General features: G+C 38.4%; 1 protein-coding gene across 1 annotated transcript; it reads left to right on the top strand.

The window, feature by feature from the left end:
• The first annotated feature begins 7,302 nt into the window (after positions 1 to 7,302).
• On the top strand, positions 7,303 to 7,597 carry LOC149211888 (DNA topoisomerase 1 alpha-like). The gene is made up of 2 exons (XM_089390491.1): positions 7,303 to 7,437; positions 7,529 to 7,597. Exons 1-2 carry the CDS (start codon positions 7,303 to 7,305, stop codon positions 7,595 to 7,597), a joined length of 204 nt encoding a protein of 67 aa, XP_089246617.1.
• The last annotated feature ends 17,220 nt before the right edge of the window (positions 7,598 to 24,817 follow it).

Below are 24,817 nucleotides of genomic sequence, written 5' to 3'. Positions count from 1 at the left end.
TTCAAAACCCTAGAAGAGGCAAATGAACCTTGCCTAGGCGCAGCTGAAGCATGAACAAGGAGTAAAATGACCCAATGGAACCTGACATGATAATGAAAACCCTTTGAATGATGGTACAATCAGCTGAATGATGACATGGACTGACATTTGGACAACTTTAGGAGTGAAAGCAAACCCTAGACCTAATGCCTAGTGACCAAATTTTGCTTGAAGACTCTTTGAAATGACAAAATTTGACCTTGACACTCTGAGACCACTTTGTAAGAGCATATTTGACCACTGGAGGAAGGCTGGAAAGACTGACACTAACATTGGCTCCAATGGGGATGGTAGCTCCTTGGAGGTGCCAAGAACGGTAGATCTTTGGGATAGCAGACCAGCGCCTTATCCATTGGGCAATGGAGTCAAAAACTCAAACTAAAATGCATGACTGAAAACCGACACAAACTAAATTAACAACAAGACTGAAAATTGACTCACAAAGGACTCATGACTCAACTAAAAACTGACTCGATACTTAAACACAATCGACCAGCTGAAAATGATGCTCAAAGGGGAGCTTATTCATCACAACCTACTCTAACAGTTTCATTCATCACTTGATCAAGTGAAATGAAACAACCAGTGCAACCAAGTAAGTATTCCATCTGTTGTTCGAATTCTCTGCAAGCGCTTGCTTATGAACAACAAGAGAGAACTACTGAAAGGCAATTCCCATGACAACTTGGAAACAGATCTGTTGAATGATATGAATTCTCTATCCACCTCCAAAAACACTGCATAAGGATCTTGAAATTCAAGCACACTGGAACTTAGCTCATCAAATGGATTACTTCTCGTTTCCTCATACCATGAATGCAAACTTTGATCTGAGCCTTGTGACGAGACCTCTGCTGAAAATGAGAAAGAAATCAGCTGCCGGATCAAATTCATATCAGCACATGTTTCAAGCTCACATGTAGTCAATGGAGAAAGACTTTGACTGCAAACCTCACCCAAAACATCAGCTATTGGATCATGAAAAACTTGAAAAGACCGTTGTAATGTATCCATTGAAAATGTATGAGATCCTTCTAGCTGTTCATCTTTTTCTTGAGAGATTTTACGAAGATTCTGCCTTATAAACTGAAATGCTTCAAAACAAAAGGGTATAGAATCTTCCTACATAATCAAATCATGTATTTCGGCTGCCATACCTTCATATGTAATCTGACCTTCAAGTTCATTTGGTGGATAGCCATCTGATGCTACAGGCTGCTCAAGAATTTTGTTATCTATCTCATCCTCAACATTAACAATAAGAGATTGCTGATTTGTTATAGGCTGTTCATTTGAAGATTTACTATGCAATCTACCCTTCAAAAACTGAAATGATTCAAAACAGAATGGTACGGAGTCACCTTGAATCATTAAATCATGTGTGTCCACTTCCAAGTCTTCAGCTACAACTTGACAATCAATGGCTTTTGGGGGTTGCAAATCTGAATATGAGAAGTCTTGAACAAAATTTTCATTGCTCTCAAGATGATTCAAATCAAGACTTGTTGACATTTGATTTCTGATTGCATGGTAGTTATCTCTGATGAACTGAAACAAATCAAAACAAAAAGGCAAAGATCCTTCACTTACTTCAAACTTTGCTACACTTTCCTCATCATTGTCATAGCTCATATGCATCGGTTGATCACTGTATTCGAGCTGCTGAAAGTGAACTTCCTCCTCGCACAAACTAGCTGCTAATTCATCTGCAAGATTAGCTTCTTTTTGGATAACATAATCATCATCATACTGATCAAACTGAGGCAAATCATCAGTATAAAACATATCATCAAGCATGCAGGTCATATCAACATTGTTTTCTTCGCCAAGGTGATCTACAAAACAATCATTATCAGATCTATGACAACTAGGATAAGAAACAAAATGTTTTGGATCAGCAACTTGTTCTTCTTCAATCAGCGCGCCATGAGCTTGAACATCATAATCATTCCTTGCGTTGATCTTGTCCATCATCTCTTCTACTACACTTACCAAAATGTCAAGCTTCACCTATAGAGATGTTGATTTTTCCGGATCTATGTTTTTCATCTCTTCTTCCTTCATTCTTGCCCTTCGAATGAGCATATGTGCCTCTACATTTACTGCACTATTTTGCATCTCGTGAAGTGTTGCAATATTCCTTTCTCTCAGCTGAAACTCCATTTCCGGATCAAAGGCACCTGGATAGTGCAAGAGAGCAGATCTAGGAGTAGGCCTTAACTCAACTGGCATTGAATAATAAACTTGGTTAAATCTGGCCGAAAACTGTTGTATTGTCTCCCCTGGTAGTCTTTTCAGCTGGTTATACTCTTCTACAATCAAGAAAAGGTTCTGCCCGATCATCCACCTGTCAAGAAAAATTTTGACGAACTGCCAGAAATCTGATATGCTCGCATCGGGCAGGGCTTTGAACCAACTCTTCACTTCAGCTTGCAAAGAAAGAGCAAAAAGCCTAATGCTGACATCTTCTGCATCAACTTCAAAAAGGTCTAGAAAAGACTCAAAATTTTGCACATGTTGCTCAGCGTTGACATTCTTACTTTCACCATCGAACCTCGGCAAGTATAGATCATAGTTTTTAGGGAAAGCATGGAGAACAGAAGGTAAAGCAAGATGTTTATACCGATCTGGAATTTTACAAGGTGTAGGGGTATGTATAGCAAGTATAGAATCAGTCTTGGTCTCTTGAGATTCATCAATTTGAAGATGGTCATCACAAAATTTGGAAAAAGGATCTTGATCAAGCTCAAAGGCATGTAAATCTTTGGTATTCACAATCTTCAAAGGGAAAGAATCAACTGCAGGCCGAGGATCGCTTCTCAAATACAATATACTTTGCAAAGCCTTCTTGACATTCTTGGGAAAAGAGAAGAAATAATTTATGACAAAGAACAAAATGTCTTGGATGAAATTCCAACTTGAATACCTGATCTGTCCATGTTGTCATTTCATGTTTTTGCTGGTCAGGATCATCCTCCAGTGGAGTCTTTAGATCTGATCTCAAAATTAATTTAGAGTTGCCAGGTGAATGATTTCAGCCTTTCCAGTGTCTGATCGTTGTCCACCATCAACCATCATATCTGAACTTGATACATGTACTGGGGCAATTAACAAGTTAGATGTCACGATTACAAGCTAGACCGGAGATTGACTGAAGCAGCGTTTATCTACTTCCGCTAATGCAAAGCAAAAGCGTTTCGAAGGCTACCTGGCATAACTTCAGGCTCCGTCTGTAGCTTATAAAACAAATGACATCAACAAGCAAACCATTTTCTCCCCAGTATGGTCGCCACTATGTTAGCGCTCAAATCTGCCTCAGGCTGAGGAAGGCAAAACTCGAGGCAACATCATACCACTCTCAACCTCGTAGCTAGCCCTACGAGGACAGGAGAGGGCTCTCTCCGAGTCTATCTCGGCAAAAGGCTTTCAAAGGGGCTGAGATGACCAATAAGGAATACTGATCTTAGGCTAGATATTAAGTGCAGAGGTTTAAAGATGATTTTTTGGGGTTTCTGTTGAATCAAAGGGAAAAGCAATTTTGGGTGCGGGAATGGGACACAGTTTCTGCAGAGGTCTAATTGGAGCAAGGTAGGAAATTGTTTTGATGCATTTAAAGTGATGAGGTGAATAGATCAGACAGGTGAGGAGCTAAGGAGAGCAAGGAAATCTCAAGGATTCTCCTTAAACTGAAGAAAACATGGAAAATTAAACAAATTTAAAGGCAGAGCATAGCAAATTTATGGATTCTACCTTAACACTTCATTTGTTCAATTGCAGAAGATGAGAGAGGGAAAATGATACACATAAAAAACTTACAAGTACTGAAAGAAGCACACCATCAAGCCATAAAGCCACAAGAATTCCAAATATTGCTGCAAAACCTTGGTCTTCCCTTTGCCAAAATGCTGAAGTAAAATGTACAATAAAGTCTCAAATCCTCTTCCCAAAGAGTCCAACCCTGAAAATGAATAAGAAACTACATAATATAGGCAAGCTAACACATTCCCTTGCCTCTAGTGGTCGAGCTCATCATCCTAGGAGCTATTTCAACCAATTCTAAACAAAGCACTACAATCTAGGCAGTCAAAACAACTTGCCTTTATAAGCTAGGAAACCAATTCATTCATTAAATTTTTGCTATTTTATGAATGAATCATCTAGAATAGGTAAATAAGTGTCAAGTCAACATAAATTTACATTAATTACATCAAGGAGGGTGAAAAATTCCATCACAAGTCAAAACTGGTCAAACTGGCTTCGTTTCCTGAGCTGAAGATGAAAATTTTGCAAAAAATCCTGATGCATAGCGCGCCTTTCCACCTGCTTTTGGGGCACTTTTCGGCATCCAAATTGAGCTCAGGTTGGCTTGTTGGAAAGCCCTGGATGTCAAATTTCCAACCCAAGTGTAATTTTCCAATTTGATGTCCATTTGCCCCTCCAAAAGTGCATTCTCCCAAGGTTGCTTCCTGTGTGTCCAAAAAGGGGCAGTGAGGTCATTTTTTGCATGTTTTTTGACCTTTTGGGGACCCAAACCTTGATGAAATGCCTTGGCAGTAGCTGAGCAGGTGTATTTCATCATGAAAAATCCAAAAATGCAAACCTTTCGTGATTTGGACCTCCCAATATTATGGGTAGCGCGCGGTGCGCTACGCGTTGAGCTGAAGATGAAAACTTTGCAAAAAATCCTGATGTGTAGCACGCTTGAGCCCTACGCGTAGCGCGCATTTCCGCCTGCTTTTGGGGCACTTCCTGGAATCCCAATTGATCTCACAATAGCTTGTTGGGAAGATCTAGATGTCTACTTTCCAACCCAATTGGAAGTTTTCAATTTGGAGTTCCTTTGCCCTGTCAAAAATCAAATCTCCCAAGACTGGTCAAAATGTGCCAAATGAGGCTGCCTCAAGCCAGAGTGCTGTTGCAGTCAACTTTTGAATGCCTTCCTCAACTCCAAATTGAGCTCATCATAGTGCATTGGAAAGCTATTATTTTCTTGTTATCCTTTGACTCACCAAGCAAGTCATTTGGCCAACCAAGCTAGGAGAACACTTGATTTTCCCAAGGTCACTTCAGAGGTGCATCAATTCTCCCGAGGTGATTGTATTTTTGACATTTCTCCAAAACCATTATACCCGTGTAACAAGTGAGGGATTTTTTTTGTCCTTGGCATGTTGTGGACAAAAGCCTCTCTCAGTTTTCCAAAATTCATCTTTGATTGCTCTGAAACATCTTTTGAGTGAAACGTATCCCGATGTGTGAAACAAGGAATTTTGTGGAATTGAAGCGAAATGAAGGGGATGAGGGGCTTCTAAATTCTTGAGAAAGTTTTTGGAAGTAGGGAGGGATGTTAGGAAGCAAGGGAAAGTGAAATATCAGAGATTGAGTGAGGGTAAGGGATCCAAAAGGGCAAAACACAGGCCAAACCTAGAAAATTGCCAAGTTGTAGCAAGAAACTAGGGTTTGCGCGAAAACGAGGAATTTGGGGGATCTCAGTGATTGGAAGTGTTTGATAAGGTACTTTAATGATAGGGGAAGGTGTATGAACATCTGGATACAAGTTTTTCTAATGATTTGACCATCCAAGAGAAATTGCCTTCAAAACCCTAGGAGAGGCAAATGAACCTTGCCTAGGCGCAACTGAAGCATGAACAAGGAGTAAAATGACCCAATGGAACCTGACATGATAATGACAACCCTTTGAATGATGGTACACTCAGCTGAATGATGACATGGACCGACATTTGGACAACTTTAGGAGTGAAAGCAAACCCTAGACCTAATGCCTAATGACCAAATTTTGCTTGAAGACTCTTTGAAATGACAAAATTTGACCTTGACACTCTGAGACCACTTTGTAAGAGCATATTTGATCACTGGAGGAAGGCTGGAAAGACTGACACTAACACTATGCAATATCATGTACCACTATATTTCTTTTACCATAGCATGATGAACTTCAAATCCCATGATAGTATATATCAGACAACAAATAAGTTCATTATTGGCTATAACAAGAGGATGTTGAATGTGTCAACAATCATCTTGTTGGTATGCATTACAACACAGTCATATATATTAAGTAAAATTAAATCAAAGTAAACATTTCTTATATGATCCTTATGAAATGTTATAAAAGAGCCAGGAATGTCAGGATCACTTGGATCAGTGACAATAGATCAACTAAATATTCTAATTTGGGTACCTTAGATAGTATATATATCTGAATGAAAAGTGAACTAGTCACATTATAACAGTCTAAACAATTGCTCAAGTCAAAAAAATAAACTACCAATTTAGTTACAGTTGCATTTAACACAAAGTACAACTACATTTAACACAATTGCAACTGGAAGGCACACCCAACTAAGGTATTTTTTAATAGTGTACTCTATAGTTTTCACTAATGATATTGATGTGTTTTTGTAGTTTTTTAGCATTTCAATTGAAGTCAAGGATGTCATCTGAGGAGCTGGAAAACCCCATTCATTTACAACCTAGCTAAGTCTGTGACAAAATTAAATCTTTCCAACCCCAAATGCTGGGATTTCCGCAATTCCTATCACATATTTTCTTGTTCCTCTATCACATATAGTGCTATGAGGTCTACCCATAGGTAAATTGCATGAACTGTTTGAAATTTTTGTGTAACCAACAATGATTGGTCTCAAAGTCACATGGTGCTCAAATGGAAGGACTTGATGGAAAATGGAACAGTTATATATATATATATAGATATATATATATATATATATATTTCTTGTCTAAAAATTAATATCCATCTAGAGGGGCATGCAATTTTGTCCTACATCAAGAACTCTTTGTATGCTACTACTTTTGTATCTACTAGAAATTGGTGAAGTTTACAGAAAATTGACACGAATCAAGCTTCAACTATTGTTTATGTTTTCATTATCTTGACGCTCAAAGCCTTTATTTTGAAGTATGTTGCGCTGAGGGTTTCAATATCAACGTAGGATTTATTCTTTTGTTATTGTCAAGTTTAGCATTTTGGTTTTATTGTTTCCAAAGTCTAACCAAGGAGCTGAAAATTGATTGGTATATAGCAAGAAAATGGAAGTTTACACTCAATTATATAGAAGGGAAGCCCAAAAAAATCTCAATCTAGAAGTGTATGATTTCTCATATCGAATTTATATTTATGGATCTTGTTTTTGTTTTAAGTGTATATTGTAATTTCTAGTATGACAAGTTTTGACTTTGTGGTATTGCAAGTTGGAAAAGAAAATCGCACAGGCCAAAGTGAAGATGGATAAAATGTGTCTAAACATGAGAATAAAAGATGATCTCAAAACTGTGGCATTGGGAACTTCTAAGATCAATTACTTAGACCCAATAATTTCAGTTGCCTGGTACAAACACCATAAAGTTCCAATTGAAAGGGTAACCTTTCTATTTTGTAAATTTTAGTATAATCTATCTATTTTGGAACTTCGAGTTGGCTCATATTTAATTCAATTTTGTTTCTTTCCATATATTCAACAATTCACTTCTAGCGAAATTTGCTTGGGCGATGGATGTCAAGCCAAATTACAGATTTTGATGTTGCTTTGAGTTCACAGTTTTTATGATGTACCCAATGGTGTACTTTGTATTATTGATAATTGAATAATTGGGTGTTACAATCAAACAAAATATGTCTATATGCTTTATTCTTGGTTTCACTAAGGATGGTGTAAAGTACTTTTCTTGAGGCTCCTAGCCATATTTAATTGCAAGAGTCCATGCAAATTGTTGAACTCAACAGCCCTTCCTTGCATTTAATCTATGGAATTATTTTCTTCCCCTCTAAGATGGAAGTACATGATCTATATATATTTAGCTCCTTAGATGGAAACTACTCTTTATTAGATTCTCATGTCCCCTTTGTGCATTATCGAGTTAGTGGGAAAGATTTATTTTTTTATTGTATGAGAAATGGCCTAAGGGTGGGTATTACTGTCAATATTCTTCCCAACTAGTGATGTTCTTGAATTTTATGTTTTCATTCTTCATATGAATTATTTCAAAGGAATATTTTTGGCATCTTCAACTATTTGTGTTTCACTAGCTAAAAAAATATCAATCTCTCCAATAATGGCTTCATTTTTTAGCCTTGGGCCAAAGTAGTTTTTTTTTATTGCAATTTGTTTTCACAAGTCTCCTGCTCTTTAATTTTAGATATATTTAGTTATTGGTTCCTTTCTATGCCTTTTATAATTTCTTCTATATTATCAAATATCAATCCCCTAACTACCCTTGGATTGGTAAAGAATCCTTGTGGAAAAAAGTAGTTTGTTTCTTCATAAGTTGTTTTATAGGTGTTACTACCAATTCATTACAAATATGTACTTGTTGGTGCCTTTCCATGTTTTATAATCCCCCTCCCATATCAATACTGTAATTTCCTGACGTTGGTAGAGATTTGCAACTCTACTTATTTTGTTTTACTAATGGATTTTTTTATTCAATGATTTTGTTTTTCAACACAATTCATTCTTATTATAGATATTACATGCTTACTACATGGTTATAAGCCAAATGCAAATACCAAAGTACTCCAAGATAATATATATTATGCATGTGTACGACGACAGGACTATAGTGCCATTCAAGCAAGTGGTGCATGCCTTAGTCCCAATATTATTGTGGCACATATTATGTATGCAATGAACTCTTATTACCAACTAATTGGTCACCACAACTATGATTATGATTATGCTCAAACAAGGATCCTCACACAAGAGGATCCAATTATACATTCATATTTTCTTTATTCTCGTCACTTTAGATAATAAACTTGAATTTTTGTTAATCAATCTTGCACCTTAACTAGTGTCAAAGACCAAAGCATCTCTGTTTAAAATGGAATGAATTTCTACAATTACAAGGTTCCCCATTTGAGTTCTTCTCAAGATACTAGTTATCCAAATCTCACCCAGGAATGACATTTCTAGGAAATATATATACACTCTTCACGTCTTCATCACCACTTAACAACACTTTTTGATCACGACCCAATATGTTTCTTACATTAGGGCCTAGAAACAGAGCCTGCATACATCATGGATTTTTTTGTGATTATCTGGTTTAGTATTTATTAATAGGCCTTCTAATGTTTTATTTTTACTGAATTCATTTGCATTCCATCCCTAGATATCAATTATGCCATCACCCACCCCCCACAAACTATCAAAACATGATCTTGATAAGTCAAATCCAATATAAGGATATATCCGTCAAGATCAAGATTCGTGATTTAATTTTAATTGGTATATCCGTAAAGATCAATATAGTTTAATTTTAACTTGGTAATTTGATGGATATACCCTTATATTTATCTGTCAAATCCAAATCCAATATACCTATCAAATCCTAATCACAACTATCCAATTCTTGTAAAGTGCGGGAGATTTAACCAATCTTCCCCTTCACTACTTTTTTCCTACCATTCCTCAAGGATTTTAGGAGCAAAAGCAATCTAAAAACATGAACAAATGCTAATATCGTTTTGTGATCTATGACCCCACTAGTGCAAAGAAATAAATTATGAGCATTTTTATCTCATTAATTCCTTTTTTATGTAGATAAACCCCTTCTTCATTATCTCTCTGGACCAAATTTGACATAGGGATGATGATGGGCTTCATCTGTTGAGGTCCACCCTTGATTTTTACATAGACCCATTTTCAGTTTAGTCTCTAATTAATTACTTTGTGGGGAATTTTCATTAAGAATCCACAAGTAGAATCCATGGAGAAGAAAAAGAAGAGAGATAAGTCTTCATTAAACAATACGTAGACGGAAGATGGACATAATCAGGTAATAAACACTTTTTAATGTTTCAACCAACTTTATAGCTTCGGATGTTTTTTTTTTATTTTTTTCTCGTAAAGCCAATAATCATTATTTTAAATGGTATTTTCAAATGTTTGTTCTGAGTCGCAATGTTGGAAAAATGATCATTCCATGTTAATATTCATTAATAATTATAATTATACTATAAATATTATTTCATACCCACTATTTTGGTTTTTTTAAAGGTGAAGGATGATATCAGTTTTGATGTTCTCAACTAGAAAATGTTAAATCATTAGCATCTCTTCAGCCCAAAAGGAATGGTTGCATTTTAAGATATGTTAGAATATAGTTTTAACAGTTGAACCAAGGATTCTTTTGTTTTTTTCCCTAATCCAGGCCCCCATTCTAGAAGCCCCATGTATTACATGTGCCTGATTAAGTGTTGAATCCATTATCATTTATTGTTTCCATCTATGGGTGAGATATTCCATGTGTTAAAAAACATAGAGATCCAGGGATTTAAAAACCAACACAAATCACACTTGATGTATTTTGATTACATAAGGAAATTACATATATAATACTTAGATCACTGAATTCCACAAATGATGACCCAAACCTGACATGGCTTCAAACATAGGAATCAACAACTTGTATATTGATGCTTTGGAACTCACAATGACAACTCACAACAACACATGGAAGCATTAATCCCAATACCCTCCCTTAATGCTTACATGTAACAAATATAGAACACACACATTACAACAATTAATGAATCTTTGTCTGAATGCTCTTCATCAACACTCACATCCACTTTGGAATCTTGCAAACACCGCTCTTTCTTTACCTCCATATCTCTGAGTTGTCACTTGACCTCAATTTAAAACATAACTTCCTCTGACCATTTTTGATGAAATTTGTAAAACACTTATTGACCTCCCGAAGAACAATCTCGATACTGATCCACCCTATGGACCAACTCCCATCTATTAAAATGCAGCAAACTACACTTAGATAGTTGTATAGGTGAGTTGTCTGGGTACTGAGTGTATACAATAATCAATTATACAAATGACCATTTTTTTTGACATATACAAACTTACAACCACATAAACACAAGATTAGCTATTGATCTTGAAGCACCAAAGTAAAAAAAAATCAATTAACTTAAAACAGACTGAATCTTCATTGCATAAATATAACACAACCAACACTATATTCTAAAAGAGTTTGAGAGGATTTGCATTGAATTCATTATCACTACTAGAATCCGTTGATTCTTAATAGACAATATCTCGTAGGTATTCAAAATTAGCTATGCTGGTATATTCTTTTAATTTTCCTTTTAGAGGATCTTTGGCGTGAATTTTTCAATTCAATGTTGTATGCCTATGTCTTTGACAGTAGAAAAATTCAATTGATCTCTTATTTTTTTTTTTTTTACCCTTCGAAAACAATGCAAGTTTAGTGTGTGAACTAAATTTTGCTTTTGCATCTCCTTCTTTCATCCTCTTTTCTTCTTCTAGAAGCGATGCTATCATTTCATCCAGTGATCAAGATGACAATTGACATAATGTAAAAATAGCATTGTCATACTTTGAAGATAAATTCCAATTTTTTCCAACTTCCTTAAAAGTGACTTTAAATCATTTATGTGGGAGGAAAAAGGTGTTTCGTCACTCATTTTAAGTTTGAACAACTGTAATTTCAAGGAAAAATTTGTATTCACAACTTTTTCCCCAAATGCTTTTCTTAATTGTTCCCATATTTCTGCAAATGATTTTTCTAAGTCTATAAGGTGCATATGAGAATATGAAAGAGACAGTCCAATGATAGATTTATCTCTTTCTTCCCTTTTTTCCCATTCCATTAATTGCTTGGGATCTGAAGGTGTAGTTTTTATACCTTTGACTATACCCCATAGATTTTTATGCATCACTTGGAACTGAATCTTTAATTTCCAAGCATGGAAATTATAACTGTTGGTGTCTGAGTGTGAATGTTATGATTCAACCTTTTACCACATTAATATGTCAATCTGGGTTCGTTTTTTATTGCAAGGATATCATGCACTACGTATGTAGGGGAAAATTCATAATTCAACAGTTGATTAGGAGTTCCACTAATTAACTAAACATGCAATCCAAAGTAATAAATAAATATTAATAGCATAACGATTCTTGGCATCAACTATAACAGTAATACGTTTCATAGCAAAAGGAAATAAAATGCATAACTAAAACAATACACACATAATAACACACGCACAACACCTGATCAGGAGAGAAGCCCAACTCCCCAGTTAGGGCTGTGCTTAACTCACAGATTCACTAAGAAGGTTAGAAAGATGAATATTTCATTAAATCAAAAGTAATTGTTACAAAACTCAGATATGTCTCACTAACCCAACTCCCAACTAGAAATACCCTTTTATACAATTACATCCAAACACCATGGAGGTTGTTTGTCTAAAATTACAAAACAGTTGTAACATCAAAGCTGAATCAAAAGATAGACAAAAAGATATCTGCAACAATTGCACTATAATAGTTGCAGGTTAACAATAGTGCCGCTAGCTTTGGTAATGAATGTTGACCCAGTAGCTCCAAAACTGCACAATTAACGAGATTAGCATCTAATCCATGATGATTCCTCTGACTTAAACATAAATGACTAAATAAATTTTGAAACATGACAAAGGTTATATCTGTAGGGCTTTTAGGCACAAAATAGCTAGTATGAAAGTATAATTACCAAGAAAACAAGGTAAAGAGATAAATAAAACAAGGTAGTTTTGGTCCCAAACATCTCCCCCCAACTGAATTTTCTTCATGTCCTCATGTTGTCCGTTGTTGTCACAAGTCTGGATTCGCCTGACTGTGTTTGGCATGCATCTGGGCAAGGTCATAGTTTTCGACCATCTTAGTACTAGCTAATTGGTATCCTCGAGTTGATAAAACATCCTTCCACTAGTCATTTCTCACCTCATAGGTTGGGGTGTATGTGTTAGCTGGTAGCCAAATAAGTAGGAATCAAAACCTGAGACCTATCTAGTGAACCCCAGTGGTTTGTAGACAAGCCATATAGCGCAGCATCCTTTCTAATTCCTGGGCATAATTGTGGGTTTCGAAAGGCTCTTTGTGCCTTACCATAGAGGAAGATAGCATCTACCTCCTTTGATAGGCATCGTTAGCCTCTTCTTGACAAGAAACTATTTGAGTAGTGCATAGTTATATGCACCATTTCTATGTTGCAAGCATTTTCTCCTTCTTCCCTTTAATGTTCAAAAATTTCCTATGCTTATCAAGGATACTATCATATGACCAGTATTCTCTCCAAACAAATAATGGTTGAATGGCTTGGTTGGACTCAAAAGTATCAAAATCCGTCTTCCACCTAACTTGATTGACAGTATAAGAGGTGAATGCTCTGAGTTGAATGTCTCCCACATAAGGAACATGATTAAAAGTTTGATCATCCTTCAAGTAATATTCATGCATATAAAGTTCACAACGAAGATGCTGGTCTAGAGTGTCATTTACTCTCATGATCTAGAGGAACAGCATTGAGTCTTCAATCTTATGACTAATTTCATGAAATATACTCTTTAGAAAAAATAAAAGATATTTTTCATGTAAAAACAGTGTGTAGCTGTGAGCTAGAGGGCGGCAAGCAAGTCCTTGATGTGCAAGATCAAACATTTCTTCCTTATCTGTCTTCAAGATGTGCACTTCTTCTTCCAGTTGCGCAATTCTTTTCTTTTATTTCTCATTCTTCCTACTATCTCTATATTCCCTATCAATATAACCAATGACTACCCTTGCTACTTGTTCTTTGACTGTTTTAATCCCCTTATGGTGATCTTCTACCAAAATAGATCCTTATTTCAAGTGCATGGTAGTTGCCTGCCATTTTTGAACTTCAATAGTCAAGAAGAACTCCCTGCTCTCAAATAACCATTCTATTGGCTCAGTTTGTGTCACAACAGAAGTGGTAGGAGGGTCTTTCACCTGGGCTGCTACAGGTTCTTCTGCTCGATTTTCAAGTCTATCATTAAGGATTGTGATATTTCTCTTATTTCTTCGTGCTTCCCTCTTTAATCAACAAATCCTCTTTTTCAACCGAATATTGTCAATCTTCAACTACATGTTTTCATTGAATTGGGACTAGTATCTCTCCTTGAAGGAGGGCCTCCACTGTGTGTAGTCAATGAATTCTCGTTTAATGGGGATTTCTCCCACTGATTCTGTGGTCGATGTGGGGCCTGGTAGATCCCCAACATCTATATCAACATTTTCTTCCTTAATTCTTACTTCCTCGGCCTGCCCATCTACTTGAATTTCATCTTGCAGTTCCAGAATTATTACATCAGGAGGCTCCATATTCACGGCTTCTATTTCTGTCACCTACTTATCGATTCCAATGACATCTATCTCGACCCCTCTAGATTGTTCTAGGACTATCACAACCGAAATTTCGACGTTCACCACGTCTTGCCTCGCCATCTGTATATCTTCTTGTGCTAGAAATGTATCTTCTCCTTGAAATTCAGCTTCAATCGATGGGTCCTTTTTCTAAGTTCCTGTGTCAACCAGTGGAATGTCGCCCTCAATACTCTATTCTTGTATTTGATGATTTATTGCTGGACCTTGAGCTACCTCATATTCTCGTGACTACTTCTCAGCACAAGTCATTTCCTCCACTAATTTTGCAGGATTGTCCATATTTGTGGCTTCTTCCACTGACGTGTCGGCTAGCACTGGTTCTTATGGAGTAGTGCTAGCCTCCACACCCTTGACCATCCTTTCATGTTCTTCGATGAGAGTTTGTACTTGAGTCACAACTTCTACCAGAGTGTCTGATTCCCCCTTATTGATCTTCAGATAGGCAGCACCACCTCCTCAACCTTTGATAAATGGGGTGTTTGAAATTTTCTAGCCTCCCTCAGTAGGCTTGAGGTGAAAGGTAACTGAGATAAATTTTCCTCGGCCTCACTTGTCCATGGAAAATCAGCCTATTTGGCTTTTTGTTTCACTAACTGAGTGACCCTCTTTAAATTTTCTGTTGGTTCTTGAGAAGCACTACTAACCATAGCTTCTGCTACTTGTACTGGTTCCAGTATGATTTGTGTGGGTGGTGCTGGTTCTTGCAGGACATCACCACTTGCACCCTCTTGTTCGGCCTTTAGAATTTTAGAGGTAAGTGTTTCTTGTGCATCATCAGTACCATTGCTGACATCATCAATTTCCATTTTGTTTGCTTCCATGGCTTCTGCGGTCGATGCTGGTTCTTGTGGTTCAACATTGGCTATGGCATTTCCCCCTTTTGCATCATGTTCGTTGATTTCCTCCTCCACCGGTAATAATACTTCCAGTTCTTCCTCTGTTGATTCAACAACCTGTAGCCATGACACCAGAGTTTGGTCCAGTGCCTGGATAACCAATAGTCATACTAAACCGTGGTTGGTAAGGACTCCTAGCACTTGTCGAGAATGGAAAGTAGAATATGCCATCAACTGTAAACTTTTCATTAAGAAGAAAGGGATATCTATCAAGTAAGCTGGGGCATGACGATATCGCAGGGATTTCAGAATCCTAAAATGATGTTTGAACAGAATAGAGAAACTTCCTTCACAAGTAATATACCTTAATATGATATTGGCAACTTCTCCCCAAGGATAGGGTAGCGATTTTCAATCGTATTCCTTGCCCTTTTGAGCTACTGTCTCACTGGGTTGCAAAAATACCTCTGGGTATTCCCGCAGTGGGGCCTTCTGAGCAAACCATTTCCGGCCCCCTCGTGGCAATCCACTGGCAGCTGCAATGGCCTCCTCTATAACCAGAATCCTCAAACCCCATACCTTGGAGTATTCACCTTCAAAATTTAAGGTGATTTCTACTGTGATTGTTTCATCAAATCCCTATAAACTTTGAAAGTACCTATCCCAACCTGCATCCAGAAATTTTTTCCACACATCTGGGTTCCTATGAATCTGAATCTTTGTTACTAGTTCATATCGCATAGCAAACCCCCCCATTCCTGCTCGAGCTCTGGTAATAGCGTTCAGAATAGCATCGAAATCATTAGAGGGAGTGTTGGCAGGCCAATTCTTGCATAAAAGGTTGGGAAATAGTATCATGCAAAGGAGTGTCAAAATAGGTAGGCATATAAAGGGAAATATCCACAACCAATCATAAAAAACACAGAGAGTAAGTGGATTTTTGGTAAGGATGGAGAAATCTATGGCTAGATTATGGTTATAATGAGATATCATGATAATAACTTCGCATGACAATCTGATTTGATTGAACAATCATTCACATGATGTTTCAAATCCATATGGTTATCGATTAATCATGCGAAATGTAATGGCATCATTATGGGTTATACGCACCATCACGGTTTTCATAAGTGACGAGATGGATCATTATGAAAATTTAATTGTTTGTCGTATGCCATCATGGTTGTACCCCCCACCCCCCCCCCCCCCTCCCACAATTAAGAATGACCGTCCACAGTCATTCCCAAGTCATGTCACATAATTATTAATCATTATGCTAAGTCTAATTAGGATCATACCTGGTGCTTACGTAGCAAAGTAGCAACATGCATGGTATACTGGCATTAGAGGATTCACAACGTCAAGTACTTAGAATATTTTTCTTACTAGTGTAATAGCACAGGAATAGTAGCATCATTGAGAGTAACAACAACGAACATTTAGAAAAATTCTTAGCTTCGGAGGAGTAACAACATCGAATACTTAGAAAAAAATTCAGCTTCGGAAGAGTAACAACATTAGGAGTAACAACATCGAACACTTGGAAAAAAAATTCCTCAGCAGCATAAGCTAGAAAAATCTTTTTTCACCTATGGAAGTACTTGAAGAAAAAACGACGAGTAGTAATAGCATATATATATATATATATATATATATATATATATATATATATATATATCAGAGGGTGTGTAGGTTTTAACCCCGTACATAAATTACCTGCATACGAATTCTAAGAATAGAAAATAAACAATGCGAGAGCATAACACATAAAACACATATACACAAAGATTTTCCCCTGGATCCCAAAACCGGGACTACCAGCTTGATTTTTCATTATGTTCCTTTCAATGTTATAATACATATTCATACATGCGAAAGCATCCAATACCATGGACTGAAAACCATCACGTCCAAAACCATGTGCGAAAACCATGCACAAAACCATAGGTAGGTCCGCCCAACCTAATATAGGGCCCAAAAGTTTTTTTCCCGCCCCTCGCTACGCAGTCGGCACAACGAAGGGGGGGTTCCAGCCCCCTCTAACCCCCCGGTTAACTAGGGAGGATAGTCATGGAAAGAATATAGCACAACCCAACATCCTCCCACTTGTTGTTTTCTTTCCACAGGGAGCCACAAGAGAGCTTAGTCATGTATCCAGCCTTGAAACGCCCATTGTTTCTCTACACCAAGATAACTTCTCAGAGCTCACATATTTTCAATGCATCTGTAGTATTCTTCAAAGTTGTTGGCTCATATGGGCTTGACCCAGGTTCAGAAGAATTATTTAGCCAAACAAATCCCATAGCTAGCGGCCCTTTCGGCAATAGCCCGCAGAGCGCGGACTGAGGTCTCACCCGAGGTAGCAGGGGAGGGTGCTGGAACCAGGTTTCCGCACCCTTGGGATGTCTAGATGTGGTTTGGATGGTTCACGCGCCATTTTGCAGCCTTGCCCTACTCTATGTCCATGTAGATCCAATTCCAGGTTAATTCATAATATTATTACTTGTATAAATCAGATCTTCTTAGCAGGGTCTTTAAGCAAACATTTAGCAGATTTACCCAGTTCGGACACTTAGAATAAACTCAGATTCACATACATTCATAACATAAGCATATGCGCATAGATAAAACAGTTATATTAATCATGCAAAAAGTTAGATCCACGATAATTCAAATTTAAACCAGAATTATAGAAGCAACTTATCTTTATTTCCACTTTATCACCAATACATCTAGATCCGCCCTGTGCACTCAGCTATAGGAGTTTGTGCACACAGCTGCGGATTCTTCCAGGCCTCTGTGCACACAACTGCAGAGCCTCTATCCCCTACCCAAACCCTCGACTCAGACTTACAGATGCTTCAAAACTTTCCTTCTCAAAAACCCATTACATTTCAGATCCAAGATTACATACCAAAACTAAGCTACCTCTACCCATAGAGCCTCGATCTATTTATACCCTTCCATGGACCGCGATCCATGGGTAGGCTGAATCAACTTATATTTCTTTCCATTATTTTTGGGCGGACTACCCTTTGACTCAACCTATTATCAATCGCGCTCTGCACATCCCACAGAGTCTTTACCCTATCTTTATCCAAAATTTCGAGCGTAGTGCCCCATGTCCATTTTGCAAGGCTTCTGCTATCCAACATTCCCCCAACAAAATCATTGTGACTTGTCCTGAGTCACTCAGATGGTGCAGGAACCTTCTTGCGGAGGTCGGTCAGCAACTTCTGCATATCGCCTGTCCCTGCAACAAATTTGGCTGCGAGCCTCTGTACCTTTTCCAAGTGAGCCATTGATGCATCCCTATCACTTACAGTTGCTTGCTCGATCTCACACGCTACCTGCATATGCACTACCTTTCCTTCAATAGTTGTAGATACGCTAAACGCTTCATCAAGTCAAGGCTGGATACGTTCATTGAGTACTGCTTCCTGTTGCCGTACCGCGTCAGATTGGACCTTGAGTGCCTGGGCCTCCTTCATTTTGGCCAACCGCTGTGTGATAGCGACCATCTATGCAACCCCGCGAGTGGCGTCATAGGCCTACTGTAACTCGTGCGCCTCGGTTTCCACTTGTTGTATGGTTGGGTCCTCCTGGAGGGATGTGAGTATCTTGAGAGATTGATGATCCGAATCGGATCCACAAAAGACTGTCAAAAACCCTGACTGTATTGAGTTGAACAAATCCTTGAAAAATTCCAAAACAACGATCAAAAAATGCCTTGAACTAGTGGCAATGGCTTCCAACGTGGAACGACGAGGATCTCGATCAAAGCACGCTGACCGAGGCCCATGGAGACTGCGCAGGAGGTCAAAATAGCCCCTAGGAGCCCCGGATCGGGAAAAGGAGGTGATTTTGATGCGCGATTAGCACTTAGCGCTGATCACTAGGTGAAAAGGGCTAAAATGAAAAAGCCTTAAGCACTTGGTCATGTTGGGAGCCCGAGAACCGCAGGTGGAGAGAAAAAAGTGCTAAAGGACAAAGGCGGGACCCACGCTCTAGAAAACCAACGGTATTGATCGGGACGCCCTTGAATGGTAAGAGGTTTTGGAAGGGAGCGGAGTGATCCCACTCAGCGATCGACGCGTGGCAGCGGAGGTGAGAGAAAAACTGTCGTGATCACGTGCTATCGGTCGAGCAAGTCAACCGTGCTTGACATAGGTATGACATTGGATTTGGAGGAGCCCAGATCGGACGGCTGAGGTTGCGTCCGATGAAAGAAGCGGAATCGACAGGGAATTAAGCTGCGATTGAAAGGGATTTGGAATTTGTTTGACTGCCACGGTAGAGAAAGAACGTATCCACGACATAATCGAAGAAATGAATCGACGAGCAGGCTAGCGCTGTTCCGATGGAGACACATGGTACTTCTCGAGCATTCATGCTGACGCCGAACAAGGAACTCCAAGCGCAGCTGCAGAAGTTGAATCGACGCAGGTGGGAGAGGAATTAAACAGGCATAGGGATCGAATGGTTAAAGCCATGAACAGAGACAGTCGAAGGGTGATTTTGGAGAGGAGTCCAAGTGACCCAGAGAGACAGTGAACAGTGAACCCAGAGAGGAGGACTGAACACAGAGAGAAGTAAAGCCAAGCAGAGGAGACAGAGGGCCGAGCTGACCACAGGCAGCATCGAGCACCAGAGAGCTTGAAGATTCAAGCCTTCCCATAGAGGAATCTATCTGGATTGAGCATCACAGTTGGCTCTTTCCACTGTAGATCGAGGGTCATAGAGCTGGTAGGCAGAAAAGAGTCTGTGTACTCCAAGTGGCTTGGGGAATCCAAGAACCACCCTACCAAGCAAAATCTGCTTCAGGAGAACTCATATTGAGTCCCTGTATTGTAATTTCTCTGCTGAAAGACACAATAAAACAAGGCCACCACTGAAGTTGGACCGGAGATGTAGCCCTCAAGAATAGGGTGAACTCCTTATTAAAAATTCTTGTGTGTTTGTGTTGCTTACTGTATTTCTCTACTGTCTTTCCACTTATTTTCTGTTTATTGGCAATCTGATCGATCCGTTGTTTCAATAACACAGAACACACACACCAGCGCATGAGTCTGTAATACCTTTTGTTAATAAATCTTCAACTGATTTCGCTCATAGGGTGATTATCAGATCAAGTGGTATTAGATCTCTAGGCTGTAAGGTTAGACAAGCTTGTGTTGGTTTAGTTGTGAATTCTCACTAGATCAAAGCTCAAATTAGGGGAAGGAGAGTTGGTGGAAACTAATCCTGAAATTGGGAGAGTCTATTCTCGAAAGACAATGTCAGAGGAAGGTTCTATAGGGCCAGACCCTCAATTCATAGAAAGTTTCCTAGCTATAAAGTCTATGGTAGAAGAAATGTATAGGGACTTTAGAAAGCATAGGGGCAAAGATTCATCAGGATCCAAACAAGATAAAGAGGAAGATGAGTCTCATTCCCATAACCACTCAAAAGGAAAGGGAAAAGAAGAAAGCTTCCCTACACCTCCTAATAGCCCTGTGCATAATAAGAAAGCATCTTTGATTAAACTCGATGTTAAATTTGATTTGCCTATATATGATGGAGAGCTAAATGATGAAAAGTTGGACAATTGGATTAGAAAAATTGATGTGTATTGCAGAGTACAGAACATATACTCAGACAAGAGTAAGATTCAGCTGGCAAGCTTATGCCTAGGAGGCACTGCCATGGTTTGGTGGGAAGGAAGAACCCAAGCTGATATGAAAAGACATGGTAAGACCATCTCTGTCTGGAGTGAATTTGTTGCTGCAATCAAAAAGCAGTTCTATCCATTGGCCTACATGCAACAAGCCATGATGAGTTGGAAAACTCTTCGGAAATTGAAAGGGAAAAGTGTACAAGGGTATACTCAAGAGTTCAGGAAGAGAGCATTGATGTTGGGTATCTCATTAGACTCACCAGAGACTCTTTTGAAGTACATTGGTGGTCTACACAGCTACATGAGGCATACCATCCTCATGTTTAATCCCACTAGTATAGATGAGGTATCTATACAAGCTACTCATCTAGAAGCTAGAGGAAAGAATGGAAATCGAGAATTTGGGGAACCATCCCACCCCACTATAAGAAAGAGCAAGGAGAAAAGAAAGCAGAAGTGGAAAGAAAGGAAGGCTAACACTGCACAAAAAGGAAAAGCTTCATGAACTCACTGTAAAAAGGAGGGGCATGATGATGAGCACTGTTGGATTCTGCATCTAGAGCTGAGACCTAAGAAGTCTGAGGGCAAGAAGAAGAAGACTGTTGTAGCTATTCAGAAAGATTTGGGGTCAGACTCGGGAGATGAAACAATCATTGCAACCACAGCTATAAAAGGTAAGAATTCTGAAGCATCTACTAGTAATTCTGCTCAATCTGTCATTGATGAAGAACATGAGAGAAAAATACATGAGCTTTTCCATATTCGAGTTGTTTCGAAAAATCAAAAGATTGATACTTTGTTTGATAGTGGCTCACAAGTAAATCTGATTTCTGAAGCAATTGTAAAGAAATTGGGATTAGCAACTACACCTCATGAGAAACCATACCCATTAGGATGGTTGAATGATAAAGCACAACTACAAGTGACTAGACAGTGCAAACTCAAGTTTTCTTTTGGGTCAGCATTTGTAGATGAGGTTGAGTTAGATGTAATTCCTTTGGATATATGTGGAATTGTTTTAGGAAGTCCTTACTTGTATGATAGAAAGGCTATTTTCTATAGAGCTGAGAACAGGTATCTACTTGTTAAAGATGGAATCAAATACTTTGTAAGAGCTCATAGGCTCAAGAATAATTATACTCTCATAAGCTCAGGATAGATGAAAAGAATGAAAAATTCATGCAAACAGTTCTTACTAATGGTTGTAAAGGAAAAGATACCTGATAAAACCAATGTATTAGAGGGCTGTAATGCTAATCAACAAGCTGATATAGAAAATATTGTTTCAGAGTATGATGTCTTATTTCAAGAACCTAAAGGTCTGCCACCCAAAAAAGGAATAGTACATGATGTTATTTTGCAGCAAGATGTTCCTTCGCCTTACACTGGGATGTACAGGTTATCTGCTTTAGAGAATGTTGAAATCAAGAAGAAGGTGTAGGAGTTGCTCGAGAAAGGGCTCATCAAGCCTAGCACATCACCATGTGGGTCACCAATCGTTTTGGTGAGAAAGAAAGATGGCTCGTGGAGAATGTGCATTGACTACCGAACACTGAATAAGATAACAATAAAAAATTGTTATCCCCTTCCTCGCATAGATGATCTTTTAGATCAATTAAAGGAAGCTGTTTATTTCACCAAGCTAGATTTGCACAGTGGATACCATCAGGTCAGAGTTGCAGAGCAAGGTGCATGGAAGACTGCTTTAAAAAAAAAGCAGGGATTGTATGAATGGTTGGTTATGCCTTTTGGCTTAACTAATTCTCTTGCTACTTTCATGAGATTAATGAATGATGTACTCAGACCTTTTCTTAATGATTTTGTTGTTGTGTATCTGGATGACATTCTGATTTTTAGTAAAACGTGGGAAGAGCACCTAAAGCATGTTAAGCAGAAATTAGATGTTTTGAAAAGAGAAAAACTTTATGTTAAACTCGCCAAATGTGAATTTGGAAAAACCTCTCTAAATTATTTGGGTCATATAGTAGGGGGAGGTGAATTGAAAATAGATCCCTCTAAAGTGGCAGTCATCATAAACTGGCCTAAACCCAAGTCTGCTATAGAAGTGAGAAGCTTCTTAGGAGCAGCACAATATTGGAGGAAGTTCATTTCAAATTTTTCCTCAATTGCAGCTCCCTTACATGCTTTGACAGGATTGAACAAGGTGTTTCAGTGGGGAGGCAAATAGCAGAAAGCCTTCGACACCTTGAAAGAAAAAATTAGTATAGCACCTGTACTAGCACTACCAGATCTACAAAGACCATTTGAGATCCAAACTGATGCCAGTGACTATGCCATGGGAGCAGTGTTGACATAGCACCGTAAACCCATATGTTATCATTATGAGACTTTTAATCTTGCAATAGTTAACTATCCTACCTATGATAAATAATTGTATGCATTAGTTCAGAGTGTGAAAAAGTGGAAACATTACTTAATGGGCAAAGAGACAGTGATACATACCGATCATCAGCCACTTCAATATCTACACTCCCAAACTAAGTTGCAACAATCAAGACATTACAGATGGATGGGTTTTCTACAACAGTTTCATTTAGTCATCAAATATGAAAAGGGCATACATAATAAGGTTACAAATATGTTATCTAGACCCATTATAAATGAAACTACCATACTTAAGCATAATTTTGTGTTGCATGAAAGCTACATAGAACAATATGCTCAGGACATGGAATTTCAAGATGTATATGCAACTTTGAGTCAAGGCAAAAGAGTAGAAGAATTGGACTATCATGTGAAGGACCGACTCTTATATCATTGTGGGAAACTCTGCATTCCACAAAATGAGAGAGTAAAGATAATTAGGGAAGCACACACTTCTATGATATCAGGTCACTTTGGGGTAAGTAAAACAGTTGCACAGCTGCAAAGGTTCTGCTATTGGTTGAAAATGAACGAGACAGTGTCTAGATATGTAAAGGGATGTGCTATGTGTGCTAAAAGCAAGCCCAACAACAGAAAAATCGGACTCCATTACCAGTTCATTCTCACCCTTAGGAAAGCATTTCCATGGATTTTGTTGGAGGACTGCATAAATCTAGGAAAGTTCATGATTATCTGTATGTTGTTATGGATAGGTTCAGCAAAATGTGTATTTTGATACCCTATAGTAAACAGATTACAGCTAAACAAACTGCAAAGTTATTCTTTGAACATGTATGGGTTCATTTTGGATTACCCACTTCTATTGTATCTAATCGAGACACCCGATTTGTGGGGAAGTTTTGGTCAAGTCTATGGGAACTAATGGACACCAAGTTAAAGAAAAGCACAACTTTTCATCCACAAACAAATGGCCAGACAGAAGTAGTTAACAGGACGGTGATCTAGTTACTGAGGGGATATTGCAGCAAACACCCTAAGCTTTGGGATGAACACTTGTGTTATGTGCAGCATGCTTACAATAGAGCCAAACACTCTTCTACACAGAGATCTCCTTTTGAGACCTGTTTTGGTTTCATACCAAGGTCTCCTTTGGATTTTGTCTTTGGTAAAGATACCATGGTTGATAGACATAGTGATGTGGAAAAGGCAACTAGGCTCATTGAACAAATCCAGGAGATCCACCAGGCAGTACAGGAATAGCTGGAAAAGAGCTAGGCCAAGTACAAGGCTAGGCATGATAAGCATCGGATGGAGCATAGTTATCAAGTTGGAGACCAAGTCTGGCTGTATATCAGCAAGGACAGGATGCAAGGTGAAGGTAAAAAGCTAAAATTTATCAGGTATGGACCCTTCAGGATACTTGAGAAGATTGGTGAGAATGCTTTTCACCTTGATCTACCAGCTTACATGCACATCTACTTAGTCGTAAATGCAGACTATTTGAGGTTGTTTGAACCTTCAATGATTGAGGACCCTGAAGAGCAGAGTCAATTACCTTCTGTTGACAACCTGCTACCTAAATACCTTAATGAGTTGCATGAAGATACAGTGATGGATAGGAAGGTAAGGACGACGCACAGTGGACAGGTAGAGTACCTCAGGATTGGGCTTAAAGGTTTGAAGCCGAGCAGTGCAAA

Source organism: Pinus tabuliformis, chromosome 1_1 (assembly GCF_031772625.1).
Source record: "Pinus tabuliformis cultivar Carrire ecotype Pingquan chromosome 1_1, CPIR1, whole genome shotgun sequence".
NCBI lineage: Eukaryota > Viridiplantae > Streptophyta > Pinopsida > Pinales > Pinaceae > Pinus > Pinus tabuliformis.
This window is presented reverse-complemented; position numbering and strand designations above follow the sequence as displayed.

What these genes read in the sequence shown, in the direction of transcription:
- LOC149211888 (XM_089390491.1), top strand. Translation starts at nt 7,303, where the DNA reads ATGGATAAAATGTGTCTAAACATGAGAATAAAAGATGATCTCAAAACT. An exon ending in ATAAAGTTCCAATTGAAAGG is followed by an intron (nt 7,438 to 7,528) that starts GTAACCTTTCTA and finishes GTTTCTTTCCAT; the next exon opens with ATATTCAACAATTCACTTCT.